Consider the following 27,743-nt stretch of genomic DNA (forward strand, 5'->3'; position numbering starts at 1 on the left):
CCTCTCGCGCGCTGATTCTCTCTCACGCGATGATTTTTTTTGCCTCCACGATTGCGTCAGATCGACGTATGACATTGCGCGAATACGCCGAAGAGAGTGGAAGATAAATTGGTCCGCGTCTCTTCTCCGTCGTTTGACCGTCGAGAAATTAACCCTGGGCCGCGTCTGCCTCGTCGTCAGAGCGAAATGACGTTTCGTTCATCGACGTTGCAACGTGAAAGAAATGTTTGAAAGTATCGCGTAGCTTGTTTCTTCAGTAGGGTACCTTGTGTAAGGTCATTGGTAAAGTTCTCGGAACCAAGTACGAACGATACTCTCGCACAAAAGACGGCATACGTTGAATGGAAAGTTTCCACCCTCCTGCGAACATGCGTAAAGTCTCACCTCGGTCCATTAAATCGTCAGGGCATTTTTTTCTACACATCTTTGAACGAACCCTTCGTGGTTCTTGAACAATGAGTGAACTCAAAGTGCGTGGTATGATCAAGTATTTTGTGAAGAAGAGCTCGTTTATTTTGCACATCGGTATGAATATCTTTCGCCGACAAGCACTCGTGCTCCATTCCGGGAACTTGTCAAACAACCCTCGTATATTGTTCCAAAGTCCTCTATCATGAGGTAGGCTTTTAATACGAGATAGCGGGGTTTCTGCTAAATTAGTAGGCGTCATCTGTTGCTTTCACCAGAGTTGGGGGTTACTTTATAAAAGTATCTAGTTGTAGTTACTCAAAAAATAACGGATCGTTACTTTCTTACGATAAAAATTGTAAAACGTCGGTGAAGGCGTTTATGCGCAAATGCAAGGCCTAAAGGCCATTCTACAATTACGTAAACGTAGTTGTAGGGTTGTAGGCGTAGAAGTAGAAGTAAGTGTTGTACAACAAAGTAATATAAATACAATAGAATAAGATACGTCGTAATTGAAGTGATAACCAATCAGAGTACGGTTTAGCGTTTGATAAGAGCGGTATGAACACGTGACAGAATTCTGATTGGTTAGTCTTTACGTCCTATATCGTTGTACTTACTCGTGAAAGATGAAGTTCGGCCATCTTTTACAACAGGCTTTACAATCGGAAATGCTAGTTTAAAACTGTGTTTTACAACACTGTACAACCGCTAACAACCTGCACGTTTACGCATTTGTAGAATGGCCTTAACACGATCTGTGGAGGTTTAAAATATATGTAAAGTAACTTACAAGTTACAGTTACGGACGAAAAGAAAGTGACGAAGTTAAGGTAGGGTTTTACCAACAAAAAGTAACTGTAGCTTCGTTACAAGACCCTGGTTTCCATTGTGTATTTATTGCTGTTGGAGTGAAATCTGTTTAATGGAAAATTCATTGTTAGGTCGTGCGTGTAATTGTTGCGAAAGGGATTCGTGAAATTGGACGGTGAAAACTCGCCATCTTATATTAGGAATCCATGTCGTAATAGGGGACTTTCCTCTATATCGTTTTTGTAGTTTTTTCATAGTTACAACATTTTGCTTTTTCGTAAATTACTACGTAATTATTTCGTGACAAAAAATATATATATGCTGCTTTTACGAGGGATTACCTCATCATAGTTGTACGAGATCTTAGCGGACATCGTTATTTATAGGTATTTGTATATAAATTCTTTTAATTTCTTAGAACACGCTTCAACTTGTTAAAATATACCCAAGCTCTGAGAATTATATACACACGCGAAAAATAACAGACAATAACGAGGCCGGGTGTGTACATACAACTCGAAAGTTATAAAACGAATCAAAGTTCTGGTCGTTCGATAAAAGAATTGGCACAATGCGTGCCGACAGCGGAAACTTGGCCCTCCTTCTCCGCTGCTTTGCCTAGCCACACGTTGGTGTCCGGAAATGTCGTAATATCGTGTGACGATATTGTAACGTCGTAATATCTATCGGGTAGGGATATCGTAATTGCCGAGTGCGCGAAAAACGCGATCATTCAGCTTCGCCGGCGGACAACGGCGGCGAAGAATGCCGGGGCGGAATCGAGAGATAAAGAGCCCGCGGACTCTCGAGAGGAACTTTGCGAGAAGTAAGACGGAGGAAGCGGAGAAGGCGGAGAAGGAGAGGGGGAGGAGGAAAGAGATACAGGAGGACACGAGGGTGAGAGAGGAGACGATAGTCTGGAGCCAAGCTGGCTAACGCAAGAAGGGGCTCGCCGTCGTCGCAGCTCGCAACGCGACCGAGCGCGTTCCTCGCGGAGAGGAAGAGGCTCCCCGCGCGATTAGAGGTGGGGACATCCGAGTGCTTATAAGACACGAGGGTCCCGTCCCGCGAGAGACCGAGAATCGATAGTTGGCAAAACCGCGGGGCGAGTAAGATCACTCGAGAAGCACGAAAAGGCGAAACGCGAGGAGAGACGGAGAGAAAGAGAGAGAGAGAGATACACGCGAAAGTATTCAAACGAACGGTGGACTCGGGGATGACTTAAAGTAATCGCGATCACCCACGAATTGGACTTATATAAGGCGGCCGATCTTTCTTTCCATTGTGCGTGCTGCGCCAAGCTCGAGCGGATCGTCGAGCAGGGAGGCTTCGAGAGAGGAGCGGGAATTTTAGAGAGGACCGATATTGGCTACCTCAAGAGTCTTCTCGACCCTTGCGACAGCGACAGTGAGTATCCCTTGGGGAAAATTGCATCGATGATCGATATCCCCTACGTTATTAATCGCCGTCCAGATAAGCGGCTCGAATCAACAGCGTTCGAGCCGAATGACTCAATCATTATTTCATTCAATTATCGGCGCGAAATTTGCAACGCCTCAGGTGATTCCAATAACCTTTCATTCGCAAATACGATATCCTTTTATATTCCACTGTGTTTCGAGCACTTATTCAAAATAGAAAGTAGCTTCTCACGCGGTCGCAACCTCGCCGTTTAAGGAGTAACACCCGGACCGACTCCGCGAGCGTCCCAGAGAATCCAAGACGCCCCTGCTCCCCGTGCGAGCGATCCGGATGACACGCTCGTGTCAGGTTTTTCGCGCGACTTGGATGATCTTTGGCAGGTTTCGTGACCTCCTCTTCTTTTCGTCCGGCCGCCGATAACGCCGTAAAAATCTTCCACTAGGCGGCCCTCGCGGTACCCGGGTCCCATTCGCGCCCGCCTGGGTGATTAATGGTTTCCTTGTATCCGATTCCGGTATCATATTTGCTAACCGCTCCGGGTCTCGCCCCTTCGCCTCTGAGAAAAGCGTGCGCGGGAGAGAGAGAGAGAGAGAAAGAGAGGGTGGGGGGAGAGAAAGCGAGAGGAGAGGGACGAGAGAGAGAGAGAAACCGCGCGAAAAGGAGGAGAGTTCTCGCGAGGAAGAGCGCGATAGCGCGGAGAGAGGGATCGCAATGGAGAAATAAAAGAGCGCAAAAAGCGGGAGAGCTTCGCGGCTTCGGGGGCGGCAGGGCGGCAGGGCGGCAGGGCGGCAGGGCGGAGGCCGAGAAGATAGACCTCGAAGTGGTGTTTACGCGGAGGAGAGAAAAGCGCATCGGCCGCCACGCTCCCCGATATCCCCATTGATGGGATCGGTTAAATATTCCGCGTCGGTTCGCTCGCTCGCTTCTCGCCCTCGTTTTGCTTCTTCTTCTTCGGCGCGTCGCGTAACACGCGACCTACGACGTACGAGGCCTCGTGATTCATTCTGGTTTATTCCTCTGTCTCGCGCGAGTCACGTCCTCCGCCTCCGCCTCTTTCCGCTTGTTGGGCAAAGCAGGGGCGCAAAACCCGTTGGAAGTCCTGGCTGAAGGACTCGCTTTTCTTTTTAAGATTTGATCCTTAATCTGCTTGCGAAAAATAACTTCTTGGCGTGATAAAGAAAGTAAGGGCGGTAGGGGGAGAGAAAAGGTGAAAATGAGATACGCGAGCGAGGAAAACAATATTCGTGTCAAAGTAGTTTGCGCGATATTGCTGCAGAGAGCTTTGGTACGAATCTTGATGCAAATTAAGACTGCACGCGTTGATAGATACAACTTTGATTTATCGGTGATTCGTTAGTGATGAGTGGATCAAAGAGCTTTTACCAATCGCGACAGATGACTTCGTAACGTACAATTTTACTTATAACTGAAATTGCAAATTAAAACTAAATTGCGATACAAAGTACTTGTATCACTCACTGTCACTATTTCCTCCATTTTGTCCGTTCAACAGGAGAACTCGACGTTGCAAAAGAAACTAGAAAAACCTATATAAAAATATCGAAGACCTCCCGGGGTCTTCGTTGTTCCTATTTACGAAATGTATCTTTAACATTTTACGATGGAGACTCGGATTGGTTGCCTAAACGATGGAACCACTTTCGTCAGACTGCAAGACGAGCAAGCGGCGAGCTGCTTTTGTTTCGTAACGAGTAACCTGATTGAGGAAGGGCGCTATCGTGCGTCGATTTCGAAAGAAATCCGCGTTTTTTTGCCCAAAAATAAATCCGATACCGCTATCGGATCGCACTCTAACTGTAAACTCGCATTTCCGGTCGAAATCACAAGCTATATATCTCACGATAAGTCGCGATAAGTAAGCACGGGCCAGCAGAGTAGTCCCTCCGTCTAGCGCCGCACTGCAGATATACAATTTTTCATTCACGGAGACTTGGGGAATTTGCATCTCCGTGTACAGTTTACGTAAAACTTGCGATTCAAGTGACGAAGAAGTTATTACCAAATTTCGTGAAGGGGAAGCATCGAACTTAATATTTTGATCTCTTCGAATTTTTATTGTTCACATCAAAGCGCCGAAATTCTTTTTTCTTCTTTTATCCGCGTAAGACTAAACTTTCCACGAGACATTTTATATGTATGTTTTTTTTGTCAGAATATGTTAGAAGAAATGTCAAACGTCTCTCAAAGTATCAAAATGACTTAATAACTTTTCGATAACTTCATCTTAATAGTTTGGTATGCAGAATAGCGAGAGGACTTGTGTACAAAAAAACCATATAGTTTCATTTAAAGAAGAAAGAGGATTAAAAGGACCGGGAGCAATATTCAAAAAAAGATCCGAACGAACGTTGAAAAACCAAAAGAGAATTTGAGTTGTTCCTAATAGCCTGAGAAAATCATAGCACTTTGTTCAGATTGGCCTATCGCGTATATCAGCGCGGATAAAAACAATGTACTGATGCAACCATATTTTGCAGCGATACATTCTTTATTTGCGTGTAAAATTATTCCGCAGCGATAAGCCTGTAGCAATCCTTTATTTTCGTGTATTGAAATCAGTTCGGGAAAAACTGCGTAGAAATTGTATTTATCCGCTACAACTTGATCCATCGCACCACAATGGAAGGATAAATTCATCGGAAATGTTCCTCTCTACAGAAAGATCCGTCTTTAATGTGCGAACGCGCGGCACAAGAAATGATTAATGAACACCCCCGCGTCACTTTTATGAAAACATTAAAGGGATCCTGATTAATAAGGCACTCAACCATTCGGGCTCGGATGTATTTTCCTCTCTGTATTAAGAAAGGAGTACAATAGGCGACAATAAGCGCGAGTCTCCTCTCGGAATTACTTCGCGCGAGAAAGGACCGATTGCGATTTTACAAAAAAGGCGAGGCCGAAGTTTCGAGAAACGCTAGAGATGAGATTTACTAATTTGCAGTCTACTGCATGTCGGCTTATCGAGGTCACCGAAACATCTCTGATCTCGAAAGTTCTTATCGCAACCTCATTATCGTATGTGCCGAATAATGCATGCAGATGAACTCGATTAAAATGTACCTCGCCGTCTGTCCTCGGGCGTTCTTTTCACACGGGCTATCGATCGGTACAATATATTATTGATCTATCAATTCCCGAACAAATGTCTATCGAGCGTTCCTACATAAGTTACTCCTGGTATAATCGAAGGGCGAAGAATTCTTCGCGCAACGGTAAAACGAAACTTAAAGTGAAACTTGGAATTCAGAATCTATAATACCATCTAGAATATTTAGGAAATCTTGTAAAATTTTTTATATTTAAAGTCTGGCAACTCGTCCAAAAAGAATTTAACTCAAACTCTCGCATCAGCTTTAATTTTTACTAGCGGATCATCTGATCTTTTTTCGTATCCGAGAACTTGATAATGTTCATTGCATGTAATTAGATAACGTCAGTTATCTAATATATAAATAATATAATGATACTAACACATCAACTATATACAATTTCTCTCTCATCGAAAACGTATCCTTATTTTGGCAATCGTTCGTTCGATCGTTTGACACGTTTATACGAGATATCGTATATGTATACCTTTTTGATCTCGTTAGCATAAAGAGAAAAACACAGGTACAGGTACTCACCTCCGAGTGATCCTGCTGTGAACATCCTCTTAATAATCGCAGTCTTGTCGGTGTAGGCGTCGACGTCGGCGACCTTGCTGCATATGCGTCGAAATTCGCGAAAGGAATCATCCTTCGACGGGACTTTGCTCTTTCCCTCCTTATCTTTCTCTTTATCGTCTGTTGCGACCTTCTTCTGATCTGTATTCTTCTTCACTGTCTTCCCCGAAGAGTTACTAGAAGAAACAGCCGCTTTGCGCGACGATGCGGTTTTCTTCGAACCCTTAGCCGGCACTAGAAGCAGAAATTAAAGGCTATTAATTTATTATAATGCGGCGTAATCAATAATTTTACTTTAATAATTTCAACATGAAGAAATTTTCAAGTCATAACTGCTTTCGATTATTAATCCTAATTCTGCTCATTATTTTTTAATTTCCGGCACGATTTTAGTTTCTTTTTCATAAAATTTTGATACGTATATATTTTTGGAATTCAAATTTTGAAAAAATTTAATACATTTTTGTGTTTCTAAGGATTCTATTTGTTCTTCTTTTCATATTAATCGTTATAAAATTAATAAAATGCCAATGAAATGTTTATCTCGAAGATAGCCATCGGTGGATTAGGAAGAAATTTCTCGACGAAATCTCCTTCCTACACGTTCATGCAGGAGTACCCGTCGAGAGTACCCACCTCCGCAAGACAGTTTCTAATTACAGAATGCAATTACGCAGTAGAAATAGCGCGATATAAGACATTGTGATGTTATCTCGATATCGATGAACTTTTCCACCCTTGAGAATAGTAATCTCTCTCATAAGCGTCGAGCTTCTTTGGAACTTTCTGTTGCAAAGCTCCAATCGTAAGGGAGGAAACCTATTAGAAGTCGCGCAAGTTTCAAAGAGAAAAGCCGGAAAGCCTTTGAATGATCTCTCCGTGTAACATCGGACGACTACGCTTCGGGATAATGCGACGACGCGATAGGTGCGAACGTTAATAGTCACTTCGAGAAATCGGAAAGACGCAGTGACGGGTCTCTACAAATAAGTTAATGAAGCTTTAGGTCTTAGACTCGTAGAATCTCCCAAAGAGGCCATATGTTTTTTTAATGGTACAGGAGAGAATTTTCTTTTAACATTTACCCTGAACATCATGTAATCGTGGGACAACGTGGCATTTTATTAGTAAAATTTCACAAAACTCATAAAATTCTTCGAAATGCCGTGTTGTCCCACGATTACGTGATATTCAGGTTAACTTTTAACAACAAAATTCTCTCCGTGTACATAATCGTTGGTCAATTAAAAATTGATTCTTTCTTAACAAACCATGCAACGATTATGAATCTATGCGATTGGTAAAAAGGGATTTTTCATAAACATATACTTTACAAAATCAAATGGATAACCTTATCTGAATAATGTCCTCCAGCCAATTTTCCTTAATAGAAAATCGATTTTAAATTCAAAACATTTGTTGCTGAATAATTCTCGAAAGTTTTCTATTGCGGCTGGAACTGCTCGCCACTGGATAGACATAAATAAATCGCACGAAAAAAAGTGATTTTCTCCCATTACGGTATACTTACAAGATTTTTCGAATGCCTCCAACTTGTCCAAGATGATCTTCTTGTCGTCGTCGGACAATTGCTCCCAACCCTTCACATCCTCCGCGGGATCGTCGATCCTTTTGGTGGTGGCACGTTGTTTCGCAAACGCGTCGAACAGACAGGTGACGTGGTGCCAGGCCGGCATCTGTTTGCCGTCCGAGAAGAAGCTCGTCACGTACTTGGCGATCCGTATCTCGCCCTTCTCGAGCGGGCATTTGCACCTCTTGCATTTCGCGCGGCCAGTTTTCGCGCGTTCCACGGCGAACGGTTTCTCTTCTTCCTCCTGTTGTTGCTGTTGATCTTCTTCGTCACTCGACATGACGTTCTGGCACCGTTGGGCGAATTTAGGGGTTACGAGTGACGGATGAAGAAAACTCTATTCCTGAATGAAAAAATAACCCTTTTAAAGAGAAATTGCGCGAAATAAAATTTATTCGTTCGAATAGCATTGAATTTCACTGGATGAACGACGTGTTAGTCTACTCGAGCATCATTCAGTCGATATAACTCGTGCTATTCATTTACTTATTAACGTATAAAGAAAAGTACATCAAATTAGAACAGCCCTAGCGGAAAAATTTCTATAAATAACTACAAAAAATTGACTTGAAATAGAAATTTGTAGAAATTTTTATATCTTCGTTGAAACATTTTTTTTGTAAAAATATCTACAAAGTAGTACCACAAATTACAACGTTCTCAAATCAAGAAATGATTGCAAGTAGTATTTCATGAAAATGTACAATTTTGTAAAAATTAGTACAAAACTTTACTAGTTTTAAAAATTTAAGAAACAACAAAATCCTAAACAATTAAAACATCTGCTTACTTGTAGAATATTACAAGAATTAACAAAAGTGTTCCAACTCTAGCATTTTCATGTTGATTTTTATAACACTTTTTAAATTTACGTAGAATTTCTTAGATTCTGACAGTTATACTTAATTTTTTTGTAGAATTTTGTAGAATTATTTCCGGCAGGGAGGGTGTTATCAATTTTCAAATTAATCTGCTCGAGAACAAAGTCGCACGTTTTCCCCTCGTTTTCTCATAGAGAATCGTTTCTCCTACACCGCCAATTACAGAACACCCTACGTGTAAATTATCATATATATATACATGTATGTCGTATCAGATATCTCGCGAGCGTTCTGGCAAGGTTTCCACGCGTGGTTCTCCTCTCTCTCTCTCTCTCCCTCTCTCTCTCCCCCTCCCCCCCCTCTCCCTCTCTCTCTCTCGTCCTGCCTCTTTCCTCGTCTCTCCCTCTGTTTTGAGCGTTACAACATTCGAATGCACGTAACCGGGGAGGCAGGGATCAATTACGGATCCATAGCGGATACACTACGCCCTAGCTGGCTTTGCATTAATTTCGCGTATAAGTTAAGCGGCTCCTTCGCAAAGGTGGAGAGGACAAAGCGAGCGTGTAGTTGCGCAAGCCGCCACGCCACACACTCGCAAATGACGTGCAATGGGTATTAGGTAATTAACCTCGAACGGGCGCACGGCGCGGAATTCTCCGTTGATACACGTGGATATACACGACGATCCAGTTTGCATTTAAGAATCTTTGTTCAAAACCGATGTAAAAAAAAATCGATGCAGCGCGAGGAACAATTAGTTTCCCTCGAAATACAATTCACTTGAAACTCTACAATTGAAATGTCGACTTTTTATCGCGAGAGGATGAGGTCCTTCGACGTTCTTCATCTTGGGTGCGTTCCCATTTCCTCAAGGCGGTAACCAGTAGCTCAAATGTTGTCCCACCGATTACACGATTTCATTTGATCTCATACAATTTGATCTGATTACAAACTATCTCATCTAATTGCAAATCATTTTCTTACATGCACGTTTAAAAATATGTAACGTTGTTAAACCTCAAAGAGCTATTAGATTTCCTCAAAATATATTTTTCTTCTTTTACCAAGTATTTGCTTGTAGAGGTAATTTCAGTTAAGATTGCAGTATTCGGTCACGTGTTTCCATACTTGCCACTTTTCTCACTAGTCTAACCGTGGTCTTAACGAAAAATAATGTTGTACTTGTATTTACTGTTTGTTGTTCCAAATTTGGGCGCAAATGTGTATCAACGTTTCAACTCGCTGTTGTTCCAACAGCTATTACTTCAGTCTTATTACGGGAAGTATGCGCGCTATATTTTTTACTGTGTATTGGAAGTACTGTCAGTAGTACCGAGATAAAATGGGAACACACCCCTTGTCTTGTGCCGAACGGATTGAATTCGTTAGAAACGCGTCGGTGTCGACACATGGAACGCGAAATGTCGAATTGCATAGACAAAGCTGCTGCACGCAGTTCGCAATCGTTGGGAGGCCTATGCGTACATCGATGATCTGCTGTTAAGCTCTTATTAGTGAGAGATTTGAGTACAATATAATCCTTGTAATAGCATGGAAACGCTTTAAATAGCTCTCTCTCTCTCTCCCCCTCTCCCTCTCTCTCTCTGCCTTTCGCTGGTGAGAAACGAAGATCGAGTGGGACGATCCCGCTGCGTCTTATCTGCCAACGGATATGGAGCGGTCCCGATCATCGAGGTCGATCGAGATCGAGGATGTTCGGATTTATTTACTCACGGACTTCATAATTTCGTCAGCCGTTGGATTTCGCGGGAAGAGGAGGAGAGGAAAGGGAGGCGAGAAGGAGAAGGAAGAGGAGGAGGGCAGAGAGAGGAATCTCTTTGCATCGAAATCTCGATAATAATCTCCCCCTTCGCGTCACGCGTGGACAACCTCCCCTCTCCCCCCTCCCCTCATGTCGCGATAAGAGGCAATCTCTTACTGTCACCATCGGCCAGCGACGTAGGACCGAACATTGCTAAATGTCTAATTATAAACATTCGCTCATCAACGCACGATTTATGAGCGGGGGACGTGCGCGCGTTTTCTCGCGATCCACGCCGTCGCAGCGCAATCCGCGTGATCCAGAAACGCAACCCCTCCACGCCTTCCTCCCACACCTAGAATGCCGAAATTTCCCAACAGATCTCAGGAGAAGAATGTGCGCGTCGGAGACGAGCTATTTGCCCGCCTGACGTTGTCTTGTTTTCATTACGCGTCGAGACTATCGACGGCCCTATAATGCGCGTCGTTTTCCGCGTCACCGTCGTGCACTGACAAAAAAAATTGGTTTAAACTAATAATTCGGTCGCAATTAAATCGCGCGGCACCCTGCAAGCGGGGAATATTCGAAACGAACTCAAACAATCTTCGGCGGAACAATAAGCAAATATGAGGGGCATGTCTACTTTTTATTCCGCGGAGGATGAGTCAATCGTATCGTAGTAACAAGTTTGATTTTCATCAGCAAGCAATCGTGGCGCTTCGAGCCGACAATCGACTTTTGTAACATAAAAATTCTTGATTGCACGCTTTAACGAAAAGAACTCCGAGGTTTACGCCCGGTTTACGTCGTTTAACGTTAATCTTAGTTTAATTTATGTTTGTCTCTCTCTAAAGTAGCAGTTGGAGAGAGACATAGGACGAATTGAACTAAGCTTAAAGTTAAGCGACGTTGGTGAAACCGGGCCTCAATAGTTTATGTACTGACTGAAACAGGAATAAAAAGTGTTCAACGTAAAACGAAACCAAATGTTATCAAAGATAAAAGCAATTTTCCATTTTGATAACACAGATAATTCGCTGACACTCTTGCGTCCTTAGATCCGTATGATTTTTTTAAAAATCGACCCTTGTACTCATTCCGCATACGAAACCGTTAAGAAAAGATCATCTAAAAAGATGGTACTCATTTTGCATACGAAACTGTTAAAGGGAGATTATCTAAAAAGATTCTACTCCTTCTGCATACAAAATCGTTAAAGAAAGATCATCTGAAAAAGACTTTGTATGAAATATTATCTCGATACATTCGGACGGAAAATATGAAATGCAAAGTCTTCTCTTCATTCGTGAGGTATTTATTGTACCTTTTTTTCATACGTGAAATAATCTAGAGAGGAATCCAGAAATTGTCGAAAGAAGAAACGTGACTCCACTTGCGAAATGCAGACAAATTATTTATACCGAAAGTTGCTTTTGTTTTTACGACTCTCTCTAATTATGTTCTCAATTTTTACATTTTTATTTATTAGACATCTTTGAATATCGAGAATAAAGTATTCCACTTTATCGCCAACGAGCCGGTGCCCATTTCAATGAAATTTTCGTCCCCGTTGCCGATGCTAAACATTCACAAACACAAAAACCATTAACGGATTGATTTATATGTTGACACGCTGAAATTCGTAATTTACTGACTATGAGTTTTCAATTTTGTTGGACAACTCAACTTGACGAATGGACGAATGGACAAAACTTCGCGCCTTCAAGCAACGAATGATCTTTCAACATCGTTTTAGTTCATCGACTGAACATATTTGTGAACATTTTAACTTACGATCGATATTTATTTTATCCGCTCTGACATATGGCTCGACCTTTGTCATAGTCTCCCATCAAACAGATCAAGTTGTGTTGTTGCAATTTCTAATCGGCTTTAATATGAATTTAATCATCGTGATAGTCATTTTTATTTATATATCGTACTCTCCGTCTTTATTACCTTTTAATCTGGACTTTCTTATTCCTTTTTCTTATTAAATTGTTATTATTGAAGATGATTGAGTCGAAACGTGCAATCTTTTCTAATAAATATATATTGAAAAAACCGAGCGGTGACTTTCTCTATCGACAATTCGTCCGAACTTAGTGAGAAACGATTCGTCGATCAGTGTCGAAACGATGTCGATTCGGCATCGTTTCGTCATCGATCGACGAATCATTTCTCACTGGGAAGTAGGATCGCGTAAGTTACGAACGCGCTTCGACGAAGGGAAAGTCTCTCTGATTCAATTCTCCAAATCGGAATCCAAGAATGGTGGCTTAAACGGCGCGGTCAAGGAGAAGCGTGTAAAAAGAAACCGTGCACGGGGTAGGCGTCACTCGTTTCCGAGAAGAAAATGAAGGCGAGAGGTAGGGGATCGAGCAACCCTTCTTCTTTTCCCACGTCGGGTACTTATTATAACAGGGCGGTTAGGCGAGGCGTGTTCGGGTGGTGGAGGGCAGACACGAGTGCGGAGGAGGATACCTGCGCGCGGGTATAATAGAGGGTGCAACAGCCCTTCGCCGCTCATTCTACCACCGCGTGTCGTACCGTTGGCGAGATAGAGCGCGAGTTCTCGGCGAAGTTCGACCAGAGTAAGTTGCGATCGCCATGGCGTTCAAACGGGTTTCATTTCCGCTTAATTCCTCAACATATTTCATTGTTAGGTGGGTCCGTTTCTACCGATCTTTTTCTTTTTTTTTTTGGTTAAATTCCAACAAACGAAATCTTCTCCTTCGTTCGGTCGAGCTAGAAAATTGGTCGATCGCCTCCGCCGCACAAATTCCTGACAAACCGTCGGATCGCCAGCGGCCAACTTCTGCGTCGATCGCGAACGAATCCGCGCGCGCGCGCGAGAGAGAGAATTGGTTTCTAATCGTTTTGTTTGCGACAGAGTTGCGAGGATCGCGGTGCGCTTGTTCTCGCGGCCGGCGAATAATAGCGAAATCGATTTAGAATCTATAAATAATCGTTAAACGCGGCGCGCCGCGTTTCTCTCACCGAACGGCAATCGCCCCGCCGGCCGCCGATTTCTGGCATTTATTATTATTTTCCTCGTTAGTGTTGTTATTATCGTGACGCGCGACGTATTCGCGCATCTGTCACTATCGTTTTCCACTATCGTCATTGTACGTGACGCGCGATATCGCGCAGTTTCGTGCCCGATAGTTTAGCCGCGGTCCCGCTCCCTCGCGCTCGATCTTGCCCCGTTATCACGTGACACGCGGCCCGTCACGCGATAACGCCGTATCGGTCAAAAGGATAATCCGCGATGACCCCGGGAGACCCTCGCTCGCGGATCGTACAAATCGCCCCGTCCGTTCCCGCCTGTCCTCGAGATTCGGTGCCCCATCCATGACGGGGCAAAAAAATCAATTAGACCAGCGCGAAACCAGCCTCTTCAGCCCTGCCCTTTCCTCCCCCGCATCTTTGGTCCCCCTCCCTGCGCACGTAGCGCGAACGCAGGGATGACCCGCGAGAACTTTTTATCTCTCGGTCGCGGTGACGAGAGGAACGTCACGATATACATAATACAATCGCCACGGCTCTGTCTTTTCTCCCCGTTCTCTCAATCTTTGCCACTCGCGATATACCAACGCGACTGCGACGCACATATACGTGTGTTCCTTCCGGTTGCGTTCGCTCGCGTTCCCTCACGTGTCCTTCCCCTCCCCCCGTTTTGTTATATATTTTTCTCTTTGCAGAAAAGTTCGCCTTCCCGAAGCGATTGTCGGCACGAAATTTGCCCGAAAAGGGAGGGAGCTCTTTCCCGATCTCGGCAGGATATTTTCTTTCCTTCCGGTTATCACGACCGCCTCGTACAATTAACGCGGACCAATTTTCCCATTGCGATTCCGCGAGGATTCCGATATTTCGAAGTACGTTCGAAACGTCGGAGCTGCCGAACGTGTCCGCGGAAAGTGAGATGGAACATCGGGAAAGAAAGAATGTAGAGAAAGCGCGGCAGATGCGTCCGTAAAGGAGGAAATCTTGTCGATCCTCCCGCAAAAGTCCGCACCGCGCCTCATCGTAGTAAGAACAGAAACGAAACTTCGGGAAGAAGAACTGTTCAATTTGGAGAACGGAAATAATTCGTTTCCGAAATATACTCCCCTGTTTTTACAGTGGCGAGGACATTTTTCGCTCTCAACCCGCCAATTGAAATTCTTATCTCCAAAATCATCAAAGCTTTCACCCCCGAATGAATTCTCTAGCAGTTCTGATCACGCGATCGTAACTCTAGCAACAGTAATCCTGTATTACGATATCTATGTTAGCTGTCTGTATTGTCGGTATCTTCTGCAGCGCGCCTTTCTTCTCGTTTTCGCAGAGAGCACGAGATACGAGGGAATGACGGAAAGGGGTAGCCGACGAGCCGCCGCTAGGACAAGCTTGTGTCTGCTGGCGGCATTCGTGCTGTCCTGTGCCAGAAGCGGCACCGGCAGGGCCTACGCGCTCCCGCAACCGGAACCGCTGCCGCCGGGCGTCTTCTTCGGCGAGGCGGACGAGGCGGAGAATATCGTGAGTACAGGGCGATCGCGCGCACCCTCGGAAAGGATTTCTGTTACCGAGACAAAAGAATATTCTTCGCGCATTTATATTTCTCGCGACCTCATTTGGTATAAGAATAAGACGATATCAAAATTAAAGCAATAATTCTTATTCTCCTCTATCGAATTAAAAAAGGTTGACTCGCTATATCGAGACAAGAGTAATTTATATAATTGTTTATATATTCTTGCGTTTAGAATAAATTTTCCCTCCATCTTACAACGAAGTTGCCACCACGATATTCGACAAAAGACGATTCTAGATTTTAAATTGTCCATAGTCCGTTCTTATATTTCAGATCAGCTTAAGTATACTCTTAATGTGTTTTCAACCAATCACAAAGCCGTATTAGCGTCTTAAGACAACTCTTAAGTTACTAATTTACCCCTCGTTCGCAGCATCGGAAAGTAAACGCGGCGAAATTAAACAGGTGGCTCGGGACACACAAGGGAATACGCTACGGAGAGAAAAGATTAAAGCGTATAAATTTCAGAAAGAAAAATCGTATTGTTAATTAAATGAATTTTTAAACCTCGACTATCTCTCGACTCTTATTTCGGTCGTGTGCAGATGCTGGTGAACCGCCTGAAGCAGTTGATGGAGCAGAAGCACCGGGTGGTCGAGCAGGAGCACGAGATCACCGACGAGCAAATCGAGATCCAGGCGATCCTGGAGGCGAAGGCGCGGGAGCGGGAGCGCGCGATGTCCGCGGAACAACCGCCGCCGGACTACTCTGCCGGGGAACCGGAAGCGGAAGCGCTGCCGGTGCCCGCGGCCATGATCCACGATCAGCAGCACCCGGGCAAACGACACGGCGTGAACGCGGTTAGCTGTGAGTATCCTCCGCCTTTTCGTTCTCCGTCGCTGCAAACGGGAGATGCAGCCCCGCGTGAAAATGGTGACCCCGTAATCAGAGACCGACCATAAGAGTTCGTCAAATTCCTGCGAGTGAGAGAGAAACGTAGGCTGTCTCACTCGCAAGAATTTGACGAACTCTTATGGTCAGTCTCTGATTACGGGGTCTCCAGCGTGAAAGAGAGTGGAGCGAGATCTGTCTGCGATAGCGATCTCCTTTCCAAAAGGAGAAACGATAAGTGACACGGTACAATCGATCGATGAGCGGATAAAAAGAATAGATCAGCTTAAATCAACAGCTTGCAAACAGTTTTATGGAGTTTTATGGTAATGAAATTAAGAAGAAATGAAGAGAAAGAGAGAGTGAGAGAGTAACGTAGCGCGAAATGAGCAGGGATAAAAGAAGTGAAATACGAGGGTAGAGCGAGTCGAGAGAAAAATTTGACGCGAAAGAGCGTAACGTTGCTCGTTGCGATGTACCGGTGTGATATCTCTTAAGGAGATACGTTTGGGACATTCGGAATCATCTCGGCGTATTTCCCGCGGATTTCCGTTGTCACGTGGGACGACTCGGATCTGGAGTCCGGGCCGTTATCGTTCCTCCCGGGATTAGTCAACTCGATCCCGAGGATCGGTGGATTATGCCACGCACGTTCCGGGAAATCTCGCGGAGAATCCTTTTTTATTTTTCGGGAAGGCGGTCGGGAATGTGTTCCTCTTTATCTCGAGACGGGCGTTCGGGGGAAAACTTGAGGAAATCGGAGAGCGCCTTTCTCGGCTACTGCAAATTCTGCACGAATCAAGTTTTCCCAGCGAGATGAACGCGCGTATTGCATACACGTGCGATCTGCGCCGCGTTCGATCGACCGAAGTGTTCGATGACAATTGATTGGAGCAATTGGCGCGTGACGCATTGTGTGTCTTTCACCCCCCCCCCCTCTCTCTCTCTTTCTCGCGCGTATCTCCCTTGATTGATTCTTCGAAATTGATTCCTCGATTCGAGCTCGAAAGGGAGAGATCGTCGATCGTCGACTTTTCATTTGACTAGGTAACGAGCGGTATTTGACAATGACATCCATTCTTTAAATACGAATCCAATTTCTTATTGTCTTCTCATGTGCCGCAGAGATACTTCGTGACGTCTAAAAGTGTTTATTGAAATGTGAAGTCCAAAAATATTAATATATTTAATACACGTGATGATCATTCGTGTCGTTCCTAGTCCCTCCGTTTGAAACAAGTAGGCGCGCGATCGCTACTTTTAGTTTTAATCTTAGAGAGCATTTTAAGATCAAATATTTTCCTCGCCACGGCCTCGAAGTGCCAATTCGTCGCGCCTGCAATGTGCCACGTGGCACGGTGAGCAATATAATCTCAAAAGACAATAGCAAACACGTTGGTTACTGATTAAATATATATTAGATGTCGCGTTTTAATTTTACAAAATGCGACTGAGGCAGCCGAGACGACCCGCCTCTCGTTCTCGACGAAAATGTTCGTACGCGACGTGTAAGAAGCGAAAGACTTGGCGAAGGAGATTTGAGTGATCGGCCCGATTAATCTGAGAAATTTGACAAATACAGCAGCTCTCCTAGATCACGAGGCTCCACACGAGTGGAGCTCGCTGCACAACCTCTAATCGTTTCTGTTAAATTACTCCGCCTAAAAAATTCCGAGGGAAATGAATTAGCTCGTGAGGACTGATAATAAATTTGTTTGCTTACCCCAGTCGAAACTTTGGCCCTATGTTGAACCTTTAATTCTATTATATAGTAGAACCTGAGACAGTAAAAGAGGCGCAAGTACAAAATTTACTCCTACTTTAAAGCTGATAGTGTCGGGAATTTCTACTTTTGCCAATTTAGCATTAAAGTAGGTCCTTTTAAGTAGGAGATAAAGTAAATTTTTAGAATTAAAGATTCAAGGGAGGAGTAAAAAATATGTCATCAAAGTAGGTTATTGCTGGCCTATGTAGGTGTATGGATCAGCTAAGTAGGTGTAAATTATCCGTAAAAGTGTCAAAATTGTACCAAAATTTCGACTCGGATGATGAATTTAATACACAAATGGAAATAATTCGTGCCGTTTGGAATAGTCTTTTCATTTAGACTTGTGATGTCCGATAAAAAGAAGTTTCGTTGCTTAACACGCGACGACAACCTTTTTCACAAATACGTTGATAAATTCGTGAGGGACGGTAGTGATTTACTTGAAAAATTTGAATAACCACGAATTTACAATTAACGTAAAGAATGTCAGTTGTCAAACGATAAGCTGTCTCGATTGTTGTCACAAAGTAACGACATTCGCCGCGATGCGGCTGCGGTAACGGACGCGATTCATGTTTCAGACATGTCCCTGTGCCACTTCAAGATCTGCAACATGGGACGTAAGAGGCAATCGAAATAAATCTCCGTAAAAGGCAGTCGCGAGAAGTTCGAAACGGACGGCGGGCGCGGCGAGGAGCTGAGGAGCTAAGAGGACACCTCATTGTGCTTTAAGAAGACATTAAGTAAAAGATTAACAAAACACAGCTTGTCACGGTCGATTGAAAATTGAAGTGAGGAAAATAGCAACGACGAGCGGTCGGTTTTTAGTCGTTTCAACACGTCTCTTTCTTTCAATGTACATCATTAAAAAAAAGAGAGAAAGAGAGAGAGAAGAAAGTGTAAAGTTTGACGTTTCTGAAATGTAGATGTCCTGGACACGTGTTTATATTAAATTCAATAGCAACGGTGTAAACTAAAACATTGAAATAGTTGCTCTCTAAAGCACGAGAAAATACGAAGAAGGTGAGAAAGAGATGTGTAATTAGTGACAAGAGAACCGTGTCAGTTTGTAAAAGAAGGAAACAAGAGTCATCGCTCCTCCTTGCTATCCTTTCGAGACAACGATTGTCACCAGTATTACACACATGCATACATACACAGACACGCCACGTTGGATCTATGTGCGGCAAGTTACAGCGCGAAAAGTGAATGACGCGAATCGCGAGATGCGCCAATGTGACCGCCCGACGAGCGCTTCCATTAACGAACGTCGATCCTCATCAGTCCCTCCCCTCCCATTACGGCGAGGCATCGCGTCTGTGCCGGTGCGGGAAAAAATTTGACAAGGTAAAAAGGGCCAGCAAAATATGTTTCGTTGGAAATGTCGAAACTGTCCTCGGCCGCCGGGCGAAGGCAACGCCGTGTCCGACTGGCTCGGACGAGAGCCGCGCGGGCTGCTCGACCTGTCTGAGACTACCGGAGATGCCGAAAGAGCCAGCGACGAGGTACTGTTGAGTGCGATCACGGAATCATTGTACACCGGCACCGTCGCGGTCTTTCTATTCGTGTAGAATCAAGGTGTTAAAGAGAATTAACATAAACCGGGACGTCCGGCAAACGTCGGGCTGAAATTTTCATAGTACACCATTTTCCCGGTGTGAATCGATAACACCGGTATCGCAATCCGTAATTGTATTTCTCGACGCGCGTCTTCGCGAAAGGAATTACGAGAGAGAAATAGCCAGGGTCGGCAAGTGACTCGTTACTTGTAACGAAGTTACAGTTACAGTTACTTTTGTTGGCAAGTCTAACTTTATTTCGTTACTCCCTTTCCATCTGTAACTGTAACTTAACTCAGTTATATTTTTTCGATAACTAGTAACTAATTGAATAGTTACTTTACGTATATTTTAAACCTCCACAGATTGCATTAGACCTCGCATTACATTAATGCATAAACACCTTCATCGGCGCTTTACAATTCAAATGCAGATTTGACATTTTTATTTTCATTGCCAGAAACTGCAAAGTAACGATTCGTTACTTTTTAAATAACTGTAACATGTTACTTTTCACGTACGCAACAAAATTGTAATTGATTAAGACTTGAACTCGTCTATCCTTTTGTGAGAAGCGCACGTGGAGAATACTACATCTGATTGATTGAAATCGATCGACGTTCGGTATATCGGTGGATTTTTGTTGCGATTATTATATAACACGTTGTCAACCAACGGTAATTACTTGAGGGGAAATTGTCACGCGAGATCGGTACGAATTACAATTCCAAATTGCAGCAAACATTGAGCGATCCTGTAAATTGCGATGTAATAATGCAGAAACATCGCGGAGGCGCGGAGAGGAGACCTTCGGCAGGATTACAATTAACATTGGAGGGCTCGATGGTTATTAAAGATGTAATAGGGTTCCGTATTAGCTTCACTTTCTTATGTATCGAATATCATCCCGCATTTCTAAAAGGAAGAAGGGTAGAAAAAAATAGGACGAGGGCTTTTCCGACGCGCTGACTTCAATCTAAACGGGATTGAGAGAAATATTGGAGAACAAGCACCCAAGTATAAGCGAATAATTTATTAACCTTCGAGGCATGTTATATTTCGATTGGCGTGAACCGGGTGTCTGGAATTCCTGGCGAACCCAAAGGACCGGAAAAGCATGTATCGCGTGACTGATAAACTTGGAGATCGCGGTTCAATGTCAAAGAGATGAGTAACTCAATTTGAGAAAAGGATATCTCGATATCACGGCACAAGATTTTCGAGAGGGAAACTTATGTTATTTCTCTTTACAAAACTGAAGGAAAAAAAGTAGAAATGAAAAGAGCAGCGCTCGGGTTTTATGCGAATAACCGTTAAGATCGACCGATACGTTAAAATGGAAATCTACTCGATAGTACCTCGTCGATGGCGAATCACAAGTAATTAGAAGTTTCTTCTTTTATTTTGCAAATATGTATCATATCGACCGTTTGAAAATATGGTGTCAATTAAATAATTGGGCGATTAAGTAAGCAATTATTAGTTTTCGGCGAGAGATAGTATATACTGTTGTAACAGAAGGATTTGAGAAAGTTTGGGGTACAAAAATAAATGCACTTTATGCCGAAAGTAAATGGTTTGTGTGTTTATCGAATACTGAAATGTTCCTAATGACGTTTTAGATACATTAGCCATTGGTCCCGAGCTCTTTTCCCTGTCACAAACTCTATCGTTAGTAGAAATTGTTCAGCATAGCAATGCCACCCGGTAACGCCTGAAGATAAAGACAATTGTCCGAAGAGAAAGCGGAAATGGATCGATTTTTATTTAGAATCAATTTCCAAAATCTCTGATACAAAGGTATCTCGAATTCTTGAATCTTGCTTCGCGCAAAATGGCGGGCGTTACTCCGTGAGAAATTTACTTGGCGAGTAAATTTCGGAGGAAAAATAGTCCGGAGGGCTCCTTCGGTTCTCCGTTGATAGAGACAAAGACGTCGCGCGCCGTTGGAAAGCCGCTGCGAGAGAACAATAAAGATTTCTGCTATGCTGAATGACGTATGTAGATATTTGTACGCGCCAATCGATGAGAGAAAAGAAAAAGAGGCGGGAGAATTTCATCAACTGCGCGCCAATTATTTAATCGACACCACTTTCTCGATCGCCTAGTAGATCGAACGATAAGCGGCAACAGGAGACGGACTGTCGAGGGTAGAGAGGAAGGGGAAAAAAAGGGAACAAGTAAGATTACGAGGAAAAGCCTCTGATCCTCGCTTGCGTCGTTTTTATCTGACACTAACGGGCTACGCGCGAAGACTTGGTGAGAAAAGTAGGCAACGAAGGGACGAGACACGATTGCGACATACGACTTGCGTTTGATTACGTGACACCCCAAGTGGGACGTCGTCGGGACGAAACAGACGATCCAAGTTAAACTACGAAAGCTGTCGACACGGCGCCTCGCCTATATTTATTATTACTATTATATTACCATTATCGTCATTATTGTTACTTATTCCTTAGTTGAGCTAAGCCGACGGAACGCGCGTGCCGAGTCCTTCCTCGAGACTATCGCACTACGTGGTAAATTAATACAGTTTGTCAATAGGCTTGTTCGTGTTGCTTGGAATCTCCAAAAATTCCTGCACTTGAAAATGAGATAAATACACATAGAGCGAGAGCGAGCGCAGATTCCACGCGCAACAAGTGCAAGAGCAACGCGAACAGACCTTAGCAACTTTCGGAGTACATTTCGCGTGGTGTCCCGCGAGAGAGATCGACGGAGAAGAGATAGCGAAGGAGGGCACCCCGCGTTCCCCGTCGTTATTTATGAATCGCCGGGCCGTTTCTTCGAGAGAGACGCGCCGCTTCTTATTTATTTGCAACTAACGCTAACGAATATATCTCGTAAAGCTTGACGGTATTATCTCCCTTCCCTCCCCCTTCCCGCCTGTAAGTTAGTCGATGCTCTGGCGCTCAATTCGTAACCCGGCGGCGCTTCCTTTTCTCCCGCCTCCGCGTGTCGACTGACAATGAGCGCACCTTCGCGACTTTGCCGGTCCGACTCGTTCGGCAACTCGAGCGAGAGAGAGAGAGAGACAGAGAGAGAGAGGGGGAGGAAGGGAGACGCGTCGCGTTACGAATAGCGCGAATCGACCTCGTTGTACCTCGCGCAAACAATGCTAACGATAATAAACTGTATCATCAGAATTGTACGCCGTTTATTTATCCCATTTGTTTACACGCCCCGAGGGGACCCGCCCGCCCGAATATCACCCTCGCGATACACGATCGTACTCGTTCGAACGCGAAAATGGGGGTTGCTCTCTTCGTGCGGTATTTGCGGGAAATTGACAGCAGCCGTGAATTATACTCACGCGATCGCCCGCGAGGTCCAAGTTGCCATTCTCTTTTCGAAGATACTAAAGACGAGCGCGAGTCTCGCGACAGTTCAAATTGACGTTTTTGAAGGTGAGCTTTGGGGAAGTTGAACGAGCGTGCAGGCAAATGAACCAGAAAGCGCATCGTGGCGCCATCGCCGCGGGAGCGATCGGAAGCAAAGCGAGGAGCGACGCGGTGCGCGGACGATAAGTAGAACGTAGCTACTTTATCGACGGAGGTGCTCGTGATACTTTGCGCTCTTCGCTCGCTGCTCCGTAATCCGCGAAGAATATTTAGAATAAGAAATATTACGCGAAAAAATATAAAACGCAACAGTATTTATCACTGCTTTACTGAAACCTTTCATTAGACGTAAATGACGAGTTTTGGAGCAAGACTTTCGGCTATCCAGCGCTTGTAATACGAAATAATGTAACACGGGCCGATGTAGAGTAATGTAGGATAATTTACAACACAATAGAATGACACGAAACAACACAAGTGCGCAGGTAACGTTCAAAAGAGCAGCTGAAGCGCCAAATGCAGGAAACCTTGCAGCAATGTTTTTCTCTAGTCGGGGAAAATAACCTCTTCGATCGAGGTGCCTCGCGCAGCTTCTCTCGAACGTCCGCGAGAATTGGCAAATGACGAGCGATAAAAGACTCACCGAAACAAATGCAATTTCCACGCTGTCCTGCGACAAAGACGGGGCGCGGCTTTGCGCACGCCGCGACACACGATGCGGTTGCGAATACGGTTGCGAATGAAACGTGCGTTTACACGGCCAATTTGACATCGACCCCGCGCGCGGACCGTTTACCGACGTCTTGTAGTGGCCACCCTGCGCTCCGCGATTTTAAATGAAAATTCGCGCGGCAATGCCTCTCAGGTCTTACCATTTTTTCAAGAATCAGGCCCGGTTTCACCAAACGTCGTTTAACTTTAATCTTAGTTTCATTCACATTTGTCTATTTCTAATGTACCCTAGCCAAAGTTTTAAGTGAGAGATGATGTTTGTTGTACAAACACTTAGGCCCGGTTTCACCAACGCGAGTTAATCTAATCGGTCGGTTAACTTAACAGGGTGCCAACATAAAACTTCTTTATTAACCAAGAAAATAGGTTAATAAAGAAGTTTTATGTTGGCACCCTGTTAAGTTAACCGACCGATTAGATTAACTCGCGTTGGTGAAACCGGGCCTTAGAAAACTATAAGGGAAACGTTCGACATTGTATCATTAAACGCAATTTGTAACTGTCAACATGTTATAAACAATTCCATGTTTAAATTTATATATCTCACAAACAATTCAATAGGCGTTTAAAAACTCAAATAAAACATTGACTCAACATTTAAACAAACTTCTTATAAAGATATTACTTTCGCCAGGGTAACAGTTGAAAGGAGACGAAGAAGGAATTAAGCTAATTGTAAGCTTAAAGTTAAACAGCGTTGGCGAAACCGGGCCTTAGCCGATTAAGATGCAAGCCATTCGTACATACCGATACATGGGCGCAGCAGCGGAGTCGTGTCGTCATCTAAAACAGAAATATTTTCAGATTAGAGCGGACTCTCCAAAACGTCGGTCTTATACCCAGATAGCAGCCCAGTGAAGACAGCCTAATCAAAGTGATGAGGGACATATGAATAGTCAAAATGATGATATAAAACGTCCCATGCCTTGATGGCAATTGAAATGATCATTTTATTACCTGGTTACCTGGGTCGCTATTAGTCCTAGTCTACAATAGAGATTTAAGCCCTAAGCCTTAAGAAATTGACTAATCACAGTCGCGCATTCTACTCATACTTGACCGTGATTGGCCAATTTCTTAAAGCTTAGGGCTTAAATCATCTATTGTAGACTGGAACAAAGAGACAATTCGGGCAAAACATGAAATAGATGAATTATTGGTAGGCGTACGCATGTCCGAGCCAAACCAAACTCCGAGTGCTTGTTCGTAAACGTACCCTTGACTTTCTCGCTCGCGAAAGCAGCCAAGGGCATACGGAGCCGTGTCGGTTCAGTTCCAGTTGAGCCCGAGTGCCAATAATAAGAGCAAGAAGAAGGGCATACGGCAATTAGATTCGGGGTGCGTTCGCAACGTAAGCGAAGACGCCGATCGCACGGCGCGCGACGGGCCAATCCGCGTCGCGCGTCAACTTGGCCGCGCTCGCAGCGGACAAGAGCGGGCGCGACGGCGACGGCGAGAAACGAGAGAGGCGAACACTCCCTACGGAGTGTTGCGTGCGCGTCGGTGCGTTCGTTTGATGGATTGCCATTTATGGTGATCCCGAGTGTGGCGGACGAGGGAAACATCAACCAAACATCAACGCCTGTGATGCTGTAAGACAACACGGGGGAGGAAAGAAAAACGAAGGAGGAAAGGCACCTGGTCTCGCGCAAACAAGTAAGTACGCTTTTTCCCCGTGTCCTTCTCTCTCTCTCTCTTTCTCTCCCTCACCTCCGCCGCTTATCGTCCGCACGCGCGGGCATCGGAGTGATGATGCTCCGCAAATATAAAGATGACGGCATCGCCGTCGTATGAATAGGCGGCGGTGTTCGCGACGGAGGGTGCGCGGCTGGACAGTTCCCGGTCGATCGTTCGGCCCGATCGCGATTCCTCTCGATTCCTCTCGATTCGCGCTGTGAGGCGCTTCCCTGGAGATGGGAGCGAAATCGTACGTAATCCGAGCCGCGCTACCCCGACAGTTCCGCTGAAAACACTTCTATCTAGCACAGACCTTTTTCTCTCGGCCCTTCCGCCTGTCCAGCTGCTTTCCTCTGCTTTAACTGCTGCGTTCGCTGTTCTTAATTTAAGAACTCCTTAGCTCTCTATCCCTTTTTTCTTGTTATTTGTCTACGCGAGTGTTCCTCGCTGGATCAAAAGGTGTTTATCGGCCTACCTGCGATTTTACAGAATGTTCGGCAGCTCAAGATGGATCCTCGTGTTGGGAGCGCTAGCGGCGAGCCTGTTGGTCTCGTTTGCACAAAATCTCCCTCCTCCAGAGAGGCTGACCGGCATGAATCCTTGTATCAGTAAACAGACGTGCCATGAGTGCATACAAACTCCGCATTGCGCTTGGTGCGCAGCACCGGTAAGTTTGATCAGAAACCCTTTTTCCTCTCCTTTACGTAGCTCCTTTATCGACGAGAACAATTGCAACATTAATACTTGACGTTAATTCGATCGATGTGGATTTTAAAGCTGCTTCACTTTGACAGAAATTCCCAGAGAAGAGGTGCTTCCTCCCGAATATCAATACCAAAATATTTGCGACGTGTCCTGCTGACTATACATGGAACCCGGACAATGTCTTTAGCATGCTGCGACACCGAAACTTAACGAAGGGTGGCTTTGCCGCTGGCGGCATAGGAGGAGGGGCACACGGTAGCATCGAAAGCTCGTTCTCCAACTCTTCGTCTTCGCATTCTCACAAGGAGAGTTGGGGCGGCAGTGGAAGCAGAAGGCAAGAAGCCGTACAAATGTGGCCGCAAGAAGTTAATCTGAAGCTCAGAATAAGTAAAGCCGTCGTTGCTGTTCAAGGATAAGGTTACAATTGTAAATGTCTCATTTTGTCTCAACGTGTGAATTTGTTCCAGACGAAGCTTACAAAATGACCTTCGCTTATTCCCAAGCGGAAGACTATCCTGTCGATCTCTACTATCTTATGGACTTGAGCAAGTCCATGGAGGACGACAAGAAGAAACTGTCCGACTTGGGTCAATTATTGGTCGAGAGTATGAGCAAAATCACGAGCAATTTCCGTTTGGGTTTCGGTAGCTTCGTCGACAAAGTCGTGATGCCGTACGTCAACACGGTGCCAAAATCGTGAGTCTCAAGATTTCTTCTCCCCGAAGAAAGTAGATGGTGCTGTTACCAATACTCATTTTCTTATCTTTAATCTCAGTCTTATCGAACCGTGCGATGGTTGCGCGGCGCCTTATGGGTACAGGAACATCATGAGGCTTTCTCAGGACACGAGCAAATTTGCGGTACAGAAGTATCCATAGATAAACAAATAACACGCGTGTACAAGTTTCAGATAAAGTATAAATCCGATTAATTTTGAAACGAAGATACATTTCTAAATCGAGATTAATTGTCTAGATTCAGAGGGACTTTCAAGTAGATTCTACATTCTAATCGAAATCTTGTCGATTTTTCTAGAGAAATGTTTTTTTTACAGGGATTAGTACGTAACGCGTCGGTGTCCGGCAATCTGGACGCGCCAGAGGGTGGTTTCGACGCGATCATGCAGGCGATAGTTTGCCGGAATCAGATCGGTTGGCGCGAGAAGGCGCGCCGACTGCTGGTGTTCTCAACAGACGCCGGTTTCCACTATGCGGGCGACGGCAAACTGGGTGGTATCATCAAACCGAATGACGGCCTCTGCCACTTGGATAACGGTGGTACGTACACACACTCGTCTCTGCAAGACTATCCGAGCATCTCGCAGATCAACCTGAAGGTGAAGCAGAACGCGATAAACGTCATATGGGCGGTCACCGAAGAGCAGATCAACGTCTACAAGAGACTGATGAAACACGTGGAAGGTTCCTTCGCCGGCAAACTCTCGGACGATTCCAGCAACGTCGTGGAACTGATCCGCGAGCAGTACGACGCTATCTCCAGTTCGGTCGAGATGAAAGACACAGCCAGCAGCGCGATCAAGGTCAAGTACAGCTCGAGTTGCCTGACTGGACCGCTGAAAGAGACGTCGAAATGCGACGGACTGAAAGTTGGCACGAAGGTGGAGTTTACTGCGGAGATTGAGGTCACCAGCTGTCCAGCCAACAGATCGGAGTGGAAGCAGAAGTTTGACATTTATCCGGTAAATCGTGTCATTATGCAAACGCGATCGATCAGTCGGAAATACACCAGTTAGTTTTTAGTTGTTACTTTTATCCTTTATATACATATATATATATACAGGGTGAGTCTTTCCATATCCGACAAAATTTTTGAGAAGGTAGAACGGATCGAGATGAATGGAAAAGTCCTGTACCATTTTGCAATTTTCGTAATAGTTAACGAGTAATTAATTATTAAAAATCGTTGTCTTAGGCCGGCCTACCGCCCAATTCGGGCGCGTGGCGAGATGTGCGCATAGCAATATCGATCGCCGGGCGGTCACATCTTGCCACGCGCTCGAAGTGGGCGGTAGGCCGGCCTAAGAC

The 27,743-nt window shown here is 44.7% G+C and overlaps 3 protein-coding genes across 5 annotated transcripts in view; 2 read left to right on the plus strand and 1 right to left on the minus strand.

Annotated features, from left to right (window-relative positions):
• The window catches only part of LOC105561397 (DNA ligase 3), a 38,062-nt gene extending 13,724 nt beyond the window's left edge, over positions 1-24,338 (minus strand). Inside the window, exons 1-3 of one of the 2 annotated variants that reach the window (XM_012011342.1) lie at positions 24,064-24,338; positions 7,864-8,266; positions 6,294-6,566 (exon numbers count right to left, since the gene is read on the minus strand). In XM_012011342.1, coding sequence (XP_011866732.1) covers positions 6,294-6,566; positions 7,864-8,203 — 613 coding nt within the window. In that variant the 5' untranslated portion in view covers positions 8,204-8,266; positions 24,064-24,338. Of the gene's footprint in view, positions 1-6,293; positions 6,567-7,863; positions 8,267-23,227; positions 23,387-24,063 lie in introns of those variants that run through there. The other variant, XM_012011343.1, reaches the window with a different exon arrangement.
• On the plus strand, positions 2,222-22,389 carry LOC105561396. Its single transcript, XM_012011341.1, has 4 exons — positions 2,222-2,628; positions 14,837-15,027; positions 15,628-15,889; positions 18,263-22,389. The coding sequence occupies exons 2-4, from the start codon at positions 14,857-14,859 to the stop codon at positions 18,319-18,321; spliced, it is 492 nt and encodes a 163-aa protein (XP_011866731.1). The 5' UTR covers positions 2,222-2,628; positions 14,837-14,856; the 3' UTR covers positions 18,322-22,389.
• A 415-nt stretch (positions 24,339-24,753) lies between the features above and the next one.
• LOC105561398 (integrin beta-PS) overlaps positions 24,754-27,743 on the plus strand; it is an 8,057-nt gene continuing 5,067 nt past the window's right edge. The window contains exons 1-6 of one of the 2 annotated variants that reach the window (XM_012011345.1): positions 24,754-24,972; positions 25,483-25,660; positions 25,788-26,085; positions 26,166-26,394; positions 26,474-26,558; positions 26,753-27,397. In XM_012011345.1, coding sequence (XP_011866735.1) covers positions 25,484-25,660; positions 25,788-26,085; positions 26,166-26,394; positions 26,474-26,558; positions 26,753-27,397 — 1,434 coding nt within the window. In that variant the 5' untranslated portion in view covers positions 24,754-24,972; position 25,483. Of the gene's footprint in view, positions 24,973-25,080; positions 25,244-25,482; positions 25,661-25,787; positions 26,086-26,165; positions 26,395-26,473; positions 26,559-26,752; positions 27,398-27,743 lie in introns of those variants that run through there. The other variant, XM_012011344.1, reaches the window with a different exon arrangement.

Source organism: Vollenhovia emeryi, unplaced genomic scaffold (assembly GCF_000949405.1).
Source record: "Vollenhovia emeryi isolate VEMERY1.0 unplaced genomic scaffold, V.emery_V1.0 DF939207.1, whole genome shotgun sequence".
Lineage (NCBI taxonomy): Eukaryota > Metazoa > Arthropoda > Insecta > Hymenoptera > Formicidae > Vollenhovia > Vollenhovia emeryi.